General features: G+C 40.2%; 1 protein-coding gene across 1 annotated transcript in view; it reads right to left on the bottom strand.

Annotated features, from left to right (window-relative positions):
* dscaml1 (Down syndrome cell adhesion molecule like 1) overlaps positions 1 to 12,233 on the bottom strand; it is a 135,919-nt gene that overhangs the window by 111,720 nt on the left and 11,966 nt on the right. Inside the window, exon 2 of the mRNA XM_061719377.1 lies at positions 1,549 to 1,869. Within this exon, the coding sequence (XP_061575361.1) occupies positions 1,549 to 1,869 (321 nt within the window). The remainder of the gene's footprint in view (positions 1 to 1,548; positions 1,870 to 12,233) is intronic.

The following is a 12,233-nucleotide window of genomic DNA, read 5'->3' as shown; positions in this document are numbered from 1 at the left end:
TTGACCTTTAACCTGATGAAAGTATGTTACAAACTCAAGTTGTTGTATTTATAAAATACATCTGATGAGGAAACTCCCAGAAGCTTGTTCAAGCAGACATCTCCAGTTGCGCTTTATGCTTGCTCTCAGCTCTCTATGGTTTATTCCAATTACTCCATCTTACTTATAGGTATATTTAAGGATGGATCTCACCCACCAAGCTCACTGGAGCTATTAAAATCCCACCTCCTCACCAGCTCCACCTGTAAGTTCTGATTCTACGAAGGGAGGATTTAATCTTTTACCCTCAGCATTTATGCTTTAAAAGTGAGGAATTATTAGATTAGAGAAGATAGACCAAAACTCAATTGTTTTATCTATAAGAAAGGCTGTGTAGTCTTCATCATGAAAGATGACGACTGAAACTAAAGTTCACCTCTGAATTGTTGAATTTTTTTTTTAATGTATTCATGAAATAAATTATCGGTGTGTGTTTGACAGCATGCATTGCTGAGTGTGTCAAAACTTTGTTTTTTTTTGTTTTTTGTTTTGTTTTGATTTTGGTCCATATGTCCCAACACTGACAAATAAAAGCTATCGACGTCGTTGCTAATGGGTTTTATATTTCCTGAAAAAATTTACATAAAACATTGTAATGACTCCTCTTTCACTTGGGGATTCAGCTTGCATCCAAATTAAACTTGTTCTCAAATTTAGAATTTCAGCTTAACAGATGCAGAATTGTGGGTGGGTTAAAGCATTTCAGATTTTTCCAAAGAAAAGAGGTTTTAAGGAAACATGCACATATACAAAAGCAAATAGTGATCTGATTTCCATTTCAAGGGTGCTTTCAAATATATCAAGTTATGAATGTTGAATCCCGGAAAATCAATGCAGCTCTACTCTTTGTTATTGTCGTCAAAATTATACATATACATATATTATATATATATATATATATATATATATATATATATATATATATATATATATATATATATATATATATAAGATCAACACAAACAACGTTTTATAAAATTTTTCAATAGGATCAAAAGTTCCAGCGGTAAACCAAAATGTCCAATTTGTCTCAGGAACTCCCAGTGTGGCTAAATTATGATAAATACTCTTACACTTACACTGATTTAAAACTATAAACTGGAGAACAAAACACTATTCCTACCCATTTGATTAATTGATACCAAGATGTAAGTAGGTGAAACATCTTTACATTCTTTTTTCATGTCAATCTAAGAAAGAAATTCTCAAAATTAGCTAAACGAAAGTGCTACTCAGCTAGCATTGCAAAGAGCCACTGGCACCATCACATCTAATATTCTGGATTCATGGATTCCTGGATTATGTTTCCATGTACAGTTTGGTGGAAGTTAAAGGACATGTTTCCAAAATTGAAAATGTATATGTAATTTTGCCATTAAGTACCTCAAAATAGGTTCAATCAAGTGGAAATATGATAAGAAAAAAGTAAAAAAAAAAATGTTTTAAATCACTGAAATGAAGACATTTTTGCTGACTACTTATTTTCCTTCAAGTGTGTCTGAATCTCACCTGCTTTGATGTGGATGCTGGGACTTCGAATCTTGCCTGCTTGGTTCTCAGCAGTACAGAAATACTCATTGTCGTGGATGATGCTGTTATATGCGGAGGGGGAGAAAGGGTACAGCTGGAGGGTGCCGTTGGCATGCACGTGGCGGATATGGGGCACGTCGTAAATGTCGTCTCCAGTGGCCAGGTACCAGCGCAGGACGACATGGGGGGCGCCCCCCGCAGGGCAGGGCAGGGACACCCCCACCGAGCTGGAGAAGGTCACCCGCTGCAGGGAGGCGTTCACAAAGTACAGCCGCGTGGAGACAACATCTTCACTGTTGACTGTTAGGATGACAGAGAGGGAACTGGCGTTAGAATAAACTCTCATGTACCTGACAGGTGAGAAAAGAGACCATTGGCACACTCAAAACATACTACTGGACATGAACTTCCACCTGAAAGAAACATTCAGATGAAACTGACGTTTCAACTGAACAAGCAAATTTATTAATGTCGGCTTCTATTGACAAGAAACACCTTGGAAAATTCTGGAAAATACACTAAATTTCCTTATTCGCTTACCCAGCCAGAGTTTTTGGTAGGGGGGTTTTCAGCAAAACTGATGAAAAATTAATGATCCATATATTCTAGTCATGTTAATTGCCAGGCATTCTCGTCATTCATTCTGATTTTGCAAAAAATAATTCAATTCCTTAGCATCAGGCTCTATGGCATATGAAAGCATAAACTCGTAGTTGTTAAGTGGAACAAATCAAAATTAACTAACTCAAATTACATGTATTTATTATATTATAAGACACACTCAACTTTCAAGTTTGGTTTGGTTTGTTTGTTTTATTATAATATCCTCCCTGTGTGCCAAACTGCTGCCATTCAGCTCATCCCATATGCATTATGTGAATATGTTTAATCTAATGCACTGTGTCCAGGGAGTTCTTTGGACATTTGAACGTCAGTCAGAGGGAAATTTCATAACTTGACTCAATCCATATTTTCCGCTGATCTCCTCCATCATGGAAGCATTCAAAGTATTCACATGGACATGATAATTCACTACTGGATTTTGCAGGCAAACTCAAGTATATCATAAAAAATGCCGGTATACATCTGTCTATTGCTTAGAAGCTTGAGGAGTAAATATCACTTGTGCTTTCCGTAAAACTATGTGGCTGTGGTGCAGATGAAGAGCTGCTACCAGATAAGTTGTCCCAAGGGGAAAAGGTCTACTGAACATCCCCTCTGAAAAAATGCCCTTGTCTGCTTTAAAGTGGTGTATTGAGGCATGCTCTAAGATCTGAATGTTTCTGTATGTGTTTGCTGGGAAGGGGGTTGGTTGTATTAAGGAGTGTAAAGAATTGCTGAGCTCAGCTTGGCTAGAGGCCAGAGGAAGATGCTATTCTCTGAGCTGGAGCATTTTTTTCTCAGACAATGATACGTAATTAATCCCTTTTCTTGAATTGTGTCAACAATGCCTGGATTAGCCATATCTACTTAATTTTTTCTGGTCTGAAAGAAAACAGAGTCGCTATCACTGGAGGTATCACAACATTATTGGATGACATCCAATCTTGATTTTCTTTTATTTGTATGTGTAATGGTTTTACATGTGAATTGATATGAATAAAAAATAAAATAAAGAACAGCTTTATAATACAAAGAAAAGCCCACGGGTTTAATTTTAGAACCTCAATACAATGCAAGAATGGATTGCTTATGTAAAAAGTAATTTTTAAGTCTCTTATGCCTAGTATAAATAGTAACATGTTATGACACAATGACATTTATAACATGACATGATTGGGATGAATCTCATGAGAAAAAGCTTGAGCTAAAATTAGAAAATAAAAGATGTAAAACCTAAACAGGCATAATTTTATTTTCACTCACTCTTCTATGTTGTCTGACACTTCATGCATCCATGTAATATGAATCGGTCCTCATTTATTGTTGTTTTTTTGCTATCAGTCTTTCAGTCTTCCTAGATGCCCCTTCTAGACACAAGCTGATTACAGACCTGCAGCTTTATTTGTGTGAAATGTGTCTGGCACAGTTATACCCACATAATGTCTTTTCACATTAAACAGACATAATGTAGTATCCACTGCACTGCTGTGGGAGGTTTTCATGTATGTGAGTGCGGAGCTGAAGAAGAGATCAGTGAGCCAGGTTAAAGTACAATTGTAGACAGAATATGGGTGGCTGATTGTGGAGAAAAAGGGTTCTCATGTGCAAAGGTGGTTGACTGCAGCTGAGTGAGTGAGTGAGTGAGTGAGTGAGTGAGTGAGTGAGTGAGTGAGTGAGTGAGTGAGTGAGTGAGTGAGTGAGTGAGTGAGTGAGTGAGTGAGTGAGTGAGTGAGTGAGTGAGTGAGTGAGTGAGTGAGTGAGTGAGTGAGTGAGTGAGTGAGTGAGTGAGTGAGTGAGTGAGTGAGTGAGTGAGTGAGTGAGTGAGTGAGTGGGTGCATATTTGTAAGCATTTGTGTGTGGTAAGTTCAAAAGGATAGAAAGGTTAATGTTTAGTGACTGGCTCAGTTGTTGATGTAAAACTCATTGAACAACAGAGAAAGAGCTGTTAAAAAACAGTGATATCTCTTGGGGTGCTTGAGACTATAGATGTATGCATGTACAAGCACAACATAGATGCCAATGAGCTAGAGAGACATTATAGCAGATTCTCTCTCGAAAAATCTGAATTTGGGTCAAGTTCAATCCATCTTCTTGTTTGATTCTATGTCACTCATTCTCAAAGGCTGTGGAGCTGACTGATCTGCACTTTCAGCACCACAGAGAGCACTACAATGCACTGCTGATGAGCAACAAACCCACAAATGTTTCTGCAGCAAGTCAATAAAGAAGCTAACATTGATGCATAATATCAGCGACAGTGCCCTACTTTTCTATGCTGTCAAATTCTCTTAATCTGAGACATAGTATTTCTCTGGCAAAAACTCCCGGTCATGTGATAAAGGTGTTTAAGTTCCATGGTTTTATATAGGACATGACCGAAAATTAAAGCAGCACAATGTAACTTTCAGCTTTTGTTGAGTTTGGCGGCTCCTTTGGACAAAAGCGGTGGTGCTTTACCAGAAAGAACACTACATTTTCCATGAGCACCAGCGCGTACTGCCGCAAAACTCCGTCGTGTGCATTTGTTTTGATTTTGCATGAAATAAGGACTGGGGTCGTTTGGGGCTGTTGGGTCTTGGTCTTTCTGGGAACTTTTTTGATTGTTAAGGACTCGCAGATATTTTCTCCCACTGGACGGATGCTTTAACTCCACATGACGTTTCAAATTTGAAGTTGACGAGGCAGACGCTCAGACTTGTTTTCCCAGCGCAGGTGGACATCATTTGCACAGAAAGGTTAGATTTCTACCGCCGGACTCTTTGGGAGACGATGTGTAAAATTCCCGCAGATAATGATAAACGGATCATCATCTGATGGCTCGCTGACGCTGCGTCTTCAACGTCTCTCTTCACCTGTCAAGGCTGATTTATGGTTCCGCGTTAAATCGACGGCGTAGCCTACGGCGTAGGGTACGCGGCGCGTTGGTGTAACGCGGAACCATAAATCAGCCTTCATTCGTAAAGACTGCACTGGGCTCGTCGAGTATTTTAAATGTGCGCGCCGCCCGCTGGTGAAATGTGAAGGATTATTCCGTAATAATTGGACAGTGAAGATGAAACTCACATAATCTGAACAGTTCAAATTCCAGTTCATGATCTGCAGAATGAACAAGTTCACGTTCATGTTCTTTATTTGTAAATATGTTGCGTTCAGTTCAACGTTCTCACAGAAAACGCGTTCATGCACAACACTGAACAATTCTGCCTCTTGTTTTGTCCCCATAAATCCCCATCGGTTGGACATCCCTCCTCGTCTTTCAGCTCATGCCAGCGAGTGAACGCCGGGCCAATGTTTATTCTTGCCCAGGCATTTAGCTTGTTACTCTTCCGCTTTCTTTTTTCCGCCTTCTCCGTTAAAACTTGTATTTTCTTACGATTTTTTGCTGTTTCGGCCATAACAGCTCCGCGTTTAGCTCACCACCAGCTTCTCCTGAGCTCTGCTCTCCACGCCCCGCCCAGCTTTCGTCTCGACTACGAATCGGGAAGGAGGGGGAAGTGACGTATGCCGTAAAGCAGTCAAAGCCGTAAAAATGTGTAGTTTTTTAGTGTGGCAGGGTTCCTACCATGCACCTCAAAGTTACATAATGCCGGTGAAGGCGATACAGACCCCTCAGACCATGACAGAGGTTCATTAAACCTGTTGGAAGTTGATGTACCATCACAATGACTCTGGAAATATTATATTAAGGTGGACAAGTTACATAGTGCTGCTTTAACTACAATCCTTTATGAAAGCCAAACTTTTGTTAGTTTGCTACTTTATGAGCATTCAGGTGGGCGTTAACACAATCTTAAGAAAAAAAGACCCAAACTGTTGCTGTTGTTGCCCAATAATCTGGTAAGGGTTAAATGACTGTCTCCCAGCAATTTAGGGTTCATCATTCAGCTGTGAGAAAGATTATTCAAAAGTCAAAACCATTCAAGACGGCTACCAATATTCAAAGGAGTAAATGTCTCAGCAAGTTCATCCCAAGGCCAAACTATGCAATGATCAGAGCACACAGCTTGACTTAGGTTGTGAACTTGCATCTGAAGAAAGCACAAGCGTTAAAAAAAAACAATCTTTGGATTTGGAAGATCAAATTGGAGATGTTTGGCCATATTTACACCACCACATTTGAAAACCAACAAAGCATAACAGAACAAACACCACGTTGCAACTTTCAAGCATGGTAGAAAGAAAGGTTGATGATTTCGACTTCTTTTACAGGACCTGGACACCTTGCAGTCATTGAGTTTAAAAGCAAGCTCTCTCTCTCTCTATTTAAATGATTCTCAAGCCAAATATGAGGCCATCTGTCCAATAGCTAAAGCTTGGCTGATATTAAGTCATGCAGCAGGATGATGTCGCGCACACTGGTAAATTTACAACAGAATTGCTGGTAAAGAATCAAGTCCAGAGTTTAACCTAATGAAAATAATGTGTAGTGATGCACCGATTGTTCGGTAACCAAAATTGTTCGGCCGAAAATGGCAAAAAAACACTTTCGGTTTCGGTTTCGGCCACAAATTTTCATTTCGGTGCATCACTAATACTGTGTAAGGATAATAAGAGAGTTGTGAATAAACAAATACTCACAAACCTCAATGAGTTACTTTACTTTTGATAGGTACAGTACATATTCAAGATGACTGAATGTGCTTTAAGATCTGGTAAGAAACAGGTGATGGTTTTAACCCTTGACACTTAAAACCTTAAAGGGGACCTATTATGAAAAACAAGTTTTTTCTTGCTTTAACATATATAAAGTGGTCTCCCCTCAGCCTGCCAACTCAGAGAAGGAGGAAATCAACCAAATTCTGCAGTGTCTGAACAGCCGCCCGGATGAACCATCCAGTGTCATGTGACTTCTACGAGCCGTTCAGATTCTGCTCCTGTCGTGACGTCACGACAGGAGCGATGCGTGAAACCACGCCCACAACTAACTCCGCCGGCCGGAGCTTCCGCCATTTTTTCGTAGCGGTGTATCGCGTCATTCAGGCAGCCAATCAGCACAGTGCCTCATTATCATAGCCCCGCCCACTCAGAATCCCTCATAGAGATTGGGGTTAGAAACGGGGAAGATAAAGACATGGCTCAGAGGCTGAATTTCTAATTTATTTAGCAAAAACAATCAAAAGTTTGTTTTTAAGACATTCAAGGCCTAATCAGAACCCAATCAGAAACGGTACAGATATTCTGTGATATTTTTTTATATTTATAAAAAAATAGAATTGTAAAAAAATAAAGGATCCCCATAACTTTGATTGGGTGGGCAGGACGCACGTTTGGGTGGGCACAGCCCACCCCTGCCCCCCCTAAAACCGGCCTTGCTTACAGGTGAATGAGACATGGGGTAGTTTTGTTGAAAATGTGCTGTCCAAAATGTCCTGGAAAACTTGACTCCTGCAAATGCGCGTTCCCCAAAGTTTGTGGAGGCGTGGCTTTGGACGGAGCGCTGACGGGAGGGGGAGGAGGGGGCGGGGCTTAGAGGAGGTGCCACTTTCAAATCTTGCTAGCTCTCCAACATTACAGACTAAACCTTTAAGTCACAGAACATAGCAAAAAAAACAAAAGCCACATTCACTTTTCAGTAGGAACTGCCTCTTCTAGTTATTATGTAGCAGGCACAACAAGAGGAACTATATCCTCTCTGAGCTCATCGGAAGTTGCACTAGTCATCCTAAGGATCTATATTCACTGCACCTCTGTGAAACCATGACTTCGCATAAATCCCTGATGTCAGCTCCACATGTACGCATGAGGCTTGCTTTGAAAGAATTTGATGCAGACATCTACATTTTTTTGAGTAACAATATTAATTAAAGCTGCAAGCAGCGATGAACGGGCCCTCGCACTCACGGCCACCGCCCACCATAAGCATATCAGAAATGACACCACCCACGACTTCCTATGTCAAACCATTCAAAAGTTATAGCAGAAAAAAGGGACAACCAATCAGAAGAAGGGGGGGGCTAATTCAGGCCAATGAAGGTCAAGGACTCCATACAGAATCTGATGACACCACCCACGACTGTCTATGTCAAAATATTCAAATGTTATAGCAGGAAATAGGGACAACCAATCAGAAGAAGGGGCGGGGCTAATTTTCGCCAATTATGGTCAAGGACTCAATACCGAGTCCGATGACACCACCCACGACTCTTTATGTCAAACCTTTCAAAAGTTATGGGAGAGAAAGGTATTCTAGTGGGCGCTGTTGAGCCGTTAGGCAACGCCCATTAATGCAAACCATGAAATATCATATGTATCGACAGGCCTGGCTTTTCTTTAAGTTGCGACATGATACAGGTGTGTACCAATTTTCGTTCATGTACGTCAAACCGTATTATGGGGCTTGAGGCGCAAAGTTTTTTCTGTCTGAACCAATCAGATGAAGGGTGGGCGCGCTTTTTGCCGTCTAGCGTCGCCACGGTAACGCTTTTGAAAGAGAAAAGTAATGCGTGGTGTCGGAGGATGGAGACGCACGTTTTGATGTATAACACACCTGGGTGCACGTTAGGGTTCGGGCTGAATTAATGACCGAAGAAATGGCATAAATTGCGCCAAAATTACACGATGAATTCAAAATGTTCAAAATGGCTGACTTCCTGTTCGGTTTCGGCCATGGCGCCAAGAGACTTTCCTTTAATTTGCGACATGATACAGGTGTGTACCGATTTTTGTGCATGTACGTCAAAGCGTATTGTGGGACTTGAGGCACGAAGTTTTATCTGTATGGACCAATCAGATGAATTGGGGGCGCGCTTTTTGGCGTCTATCATCGCCACGGTAACGCTTTTGACTGAGAAAAGTTATGCACGTTATTGCAGGATGGAGACGCACATTTTGATGTATAACACACCTGGGTGCACGTTACGGTTCTGGCGAAGAAGCGGCTGAAGGAATGGCATAAATTGCGCCAAAATTACATGATTAATTCAAACTGGCCGACTTCCTGTTGGGTTTGGGCCATGGCGCCAGGAGACTTTTCTTTAAGTTGTGCTATGATACAGGTGTGTACCGATAAAGGAAGCTCTGAAAACCTTAACAAACCATGGTTTACTATAGAACTTAGGAAATCCGCAAATTCAAAATTTAATGTCTATGAGTTTTGGTTCAAATATAAATCATTGGTATAGTATGCATAAATGGCTTTATGAGGGTGACACTTCCATTATAGATAAAATGTATTTCAAAATGGTTTTCAAAAATGAAAGGACACATGAGTCTATCTTTCTTGAAAAGTTAATTTAATTACTGATAATTAAAATATACATTTTGTTAAGGAAATCTATTAATTTTGAGATAAATAACGGTCGCCCCCAATTACTTTTTTAAGGTCGTTGCCCTATTAATGTAGGTTTAAAAACACTAAAATACCTTTGTTTTAAGTTTTCACATATATGCACACTACATTCCAAATGTTTGGAAAATGGCCAAATACATCTTTATTTTAAGTATTTTAAAAATAGGCCTCTCAAAGGCCTTATACATCATTGACCCACAATTGTGATTCAGGCTTAAAGCTCCCCTGCTACACGTCATTCAGGCAGCCAATCAGCACAGAGCCTCATTAACATAGCCCCCCCTCCCCTCAGAATCCCTCATAGAGAAGGTTAGAAACGGTAAAAATAAAGACATGGCCCAGAGGCTGAATTTCTCATTTATGTAGAAAAAACCTTCAAAAGCTTGTTTTTAAGACATTCAATGCCTGTTTAAAATATACATTAAATGCCATAATAGGTCACCTTTAAATAATTTTTAAGCAAATGAAGCAACGGTAAATTCTCGCCAAATACAGTAAATTCCAGTTGTCCCTGAACGCACCAGGAGGATAATCGGCTTTTTAGAATTCCGACCGGTCCCTGAATGCACCTCCTCCGCGGCGCTGCGCGGTGCCGACCAGATCTCGGCTGAAAGCCGATAATAATATAATAAAATTGCAAAGCTGCTGTGAAATAAGGTGTAATACATGCACTGTAATTATTTTCTGTATAAAAATTGAATTTAAAAAGACGGGTTTGTCTCAAAATCAGTGTGGTTTTATTTAAGTGGTCTCTGTCTCGGTAGAAGACAGAGACATGAAAGACATGGTAAAAAGCGAGCTGCATTACAGACATGCGCCGCCGAAATACATCGGTGAAAACTATTCCACAGGAATATTTCACCATAGATGTCTTAAGACGACTCTACAATTATGCACACAATAAAAAAATACTTACAGATTAGGTTGGGACTCGTGTGAAAACACTGGAGGATTTATGTCGTGTGAGGAACGTCAATACGGTGCGCACGCAACAACGTCCCCCCGCTCCCCCCCTCCTCCCTCCCCCTCGGCCTCCGCTCCGCTGCAGGACTGGCCGGCACACAGAGCCAGCTTGCTTTAAATCCAATGGATTTAAATAAATATTCATTACCAATCGTGCGTTTTACGCACCTTAATGCCAAAAATATATTTTCACATCACAGTAAACAATATTTTTACGAAGTTTACGAAGTTAATTGGACATGGCATGACAAAAATATGATTTAATTGTATATGAATACATTTTTGGAAAAAGAGAGTTACAAAGTTCTTCAAAAGCGATATGTACCAGCGTATGATTTTTTAGTCATGTCGAAATGTATCTAAATCTGACATTTTATTGTCTTAAGACCAAGCCTATGATTTTAAATTATTATTTTACCAAAAAATTCAGAGTGACGTAAAATGGCAGTTCCCTTCAAGTTATGACCACGATACTCAACACAGTTAATAAGGACGCTTATGACAATAATATGTGTCGATTTCATTGTGATTGGGTGAATGAAACAGCAATGACAGCACATAATTTGATGAAAAATGTATACCTGACCAAAAGGTGGCGCTATGGAGTTCATCCAAGATTGTCATATCCACTTGTTCAGAATGGAAGCCTGATTACATGTATTGATTTTGGGTTAATTCTGACCAATTATGTTTAAGTTACAACAACTTTTATGTTCATGGCGAGACACCGAAATTTTACTACCTCTAACGGCCACGCCCTTCGATAAGAACGTACAGTTTTCTCTGTCAGTCATCGTCAATGTCTTACCTATTATCTGACCAACTTTGAGATCATTAATCTCATCTCGCTTGGAGCACAGATGCATACTAGAAGACATGACAATTCCTGCTGCCAACAGGTGGCGCTACAACCGATCCTGAATATTCCACCACATATGTCTTCAGGCTCAGCCTACAATCATGCACATACGTTTTCGGCCACATAAAATAATGTATTGCTGAATTACAGCCAATTGATGTTTCATGGCGAGGCTTAAAAATGACCTCAAACTTCGCCGAATGACTACGGTCAAGCCCTCTGGTGAAAACTTAAAAGCTTCGCAATTTAGCGTCGGCCATGTGTCTAGATTGTACAAACCAAGTTGTGAGCCAATTCGATAAAATCTCTAGGAGGAGTTCGTTAAAGTACGAGGCCTGGAAATGATCAGAATTCATGAAAAATGACATTTTCTGTTCAAAATGCCGGACTTCCTGTGTAACTTAGACCATGGGTCCAAAAGACTTTTTTGTAGCTCTTTGTCTAATATAATACACACATAAAGGTCATTGCTGTAAGTCAAACCATATTGTGGGGCTCGTCAAAAAACATAAAATAGGTGGCGCTATAGAGCCCATTCTTGTGGACCCATGCCTGTCGCCCATAAAATACGTAATTTTACGCGACTCTGGAAGCGTGTGCAAAATTTGGTGAGTTTTTGAGCATTTTAAGGCCTCCAAAAAGGCAATTTATTTACGGCGAGAATAATAATAATAATAATAATAATAATTAAAGCTGCAAGCAGCGATGAACGGGCCCTCGCACTCACGTCAACCGCCCCCCATAAGCATATCAGAAATGACACTTACGACTTCCTATGTCAAACCATTCAAAAGTTATAGCAGAAAAAAGGGACGACCAGTCAGAAGAAGGGGCGGGGCTAATTAAGGCCAAAGAAGCTCAAGGACTCATTACAGAGCCCCATGACACCACCCACAACTTCCTATATCAAACCATTCAAAAGTTATAGCATGAAATAGGGACAACCAATCA

The sequence above is a fragment of the Cololabis saira genome, chromosome 4 (assembly GCF_033807715.1).
Source record: "Cololabis saira isolate AMF1-May2022 chromosome 4, fColSai1.1, whole genome shotgun sequence".
NCBI lineage: Eukaryota > Metazoa > Chordata > Actinopteri > Beloniformes > Belonidae > Cololabis > Cololabis saira.
The sequence above is the reverse complement of the archived record's forward strand: the minus strand, read 5'-3'. Positions and strand labels throughout refer to the sequence as shown.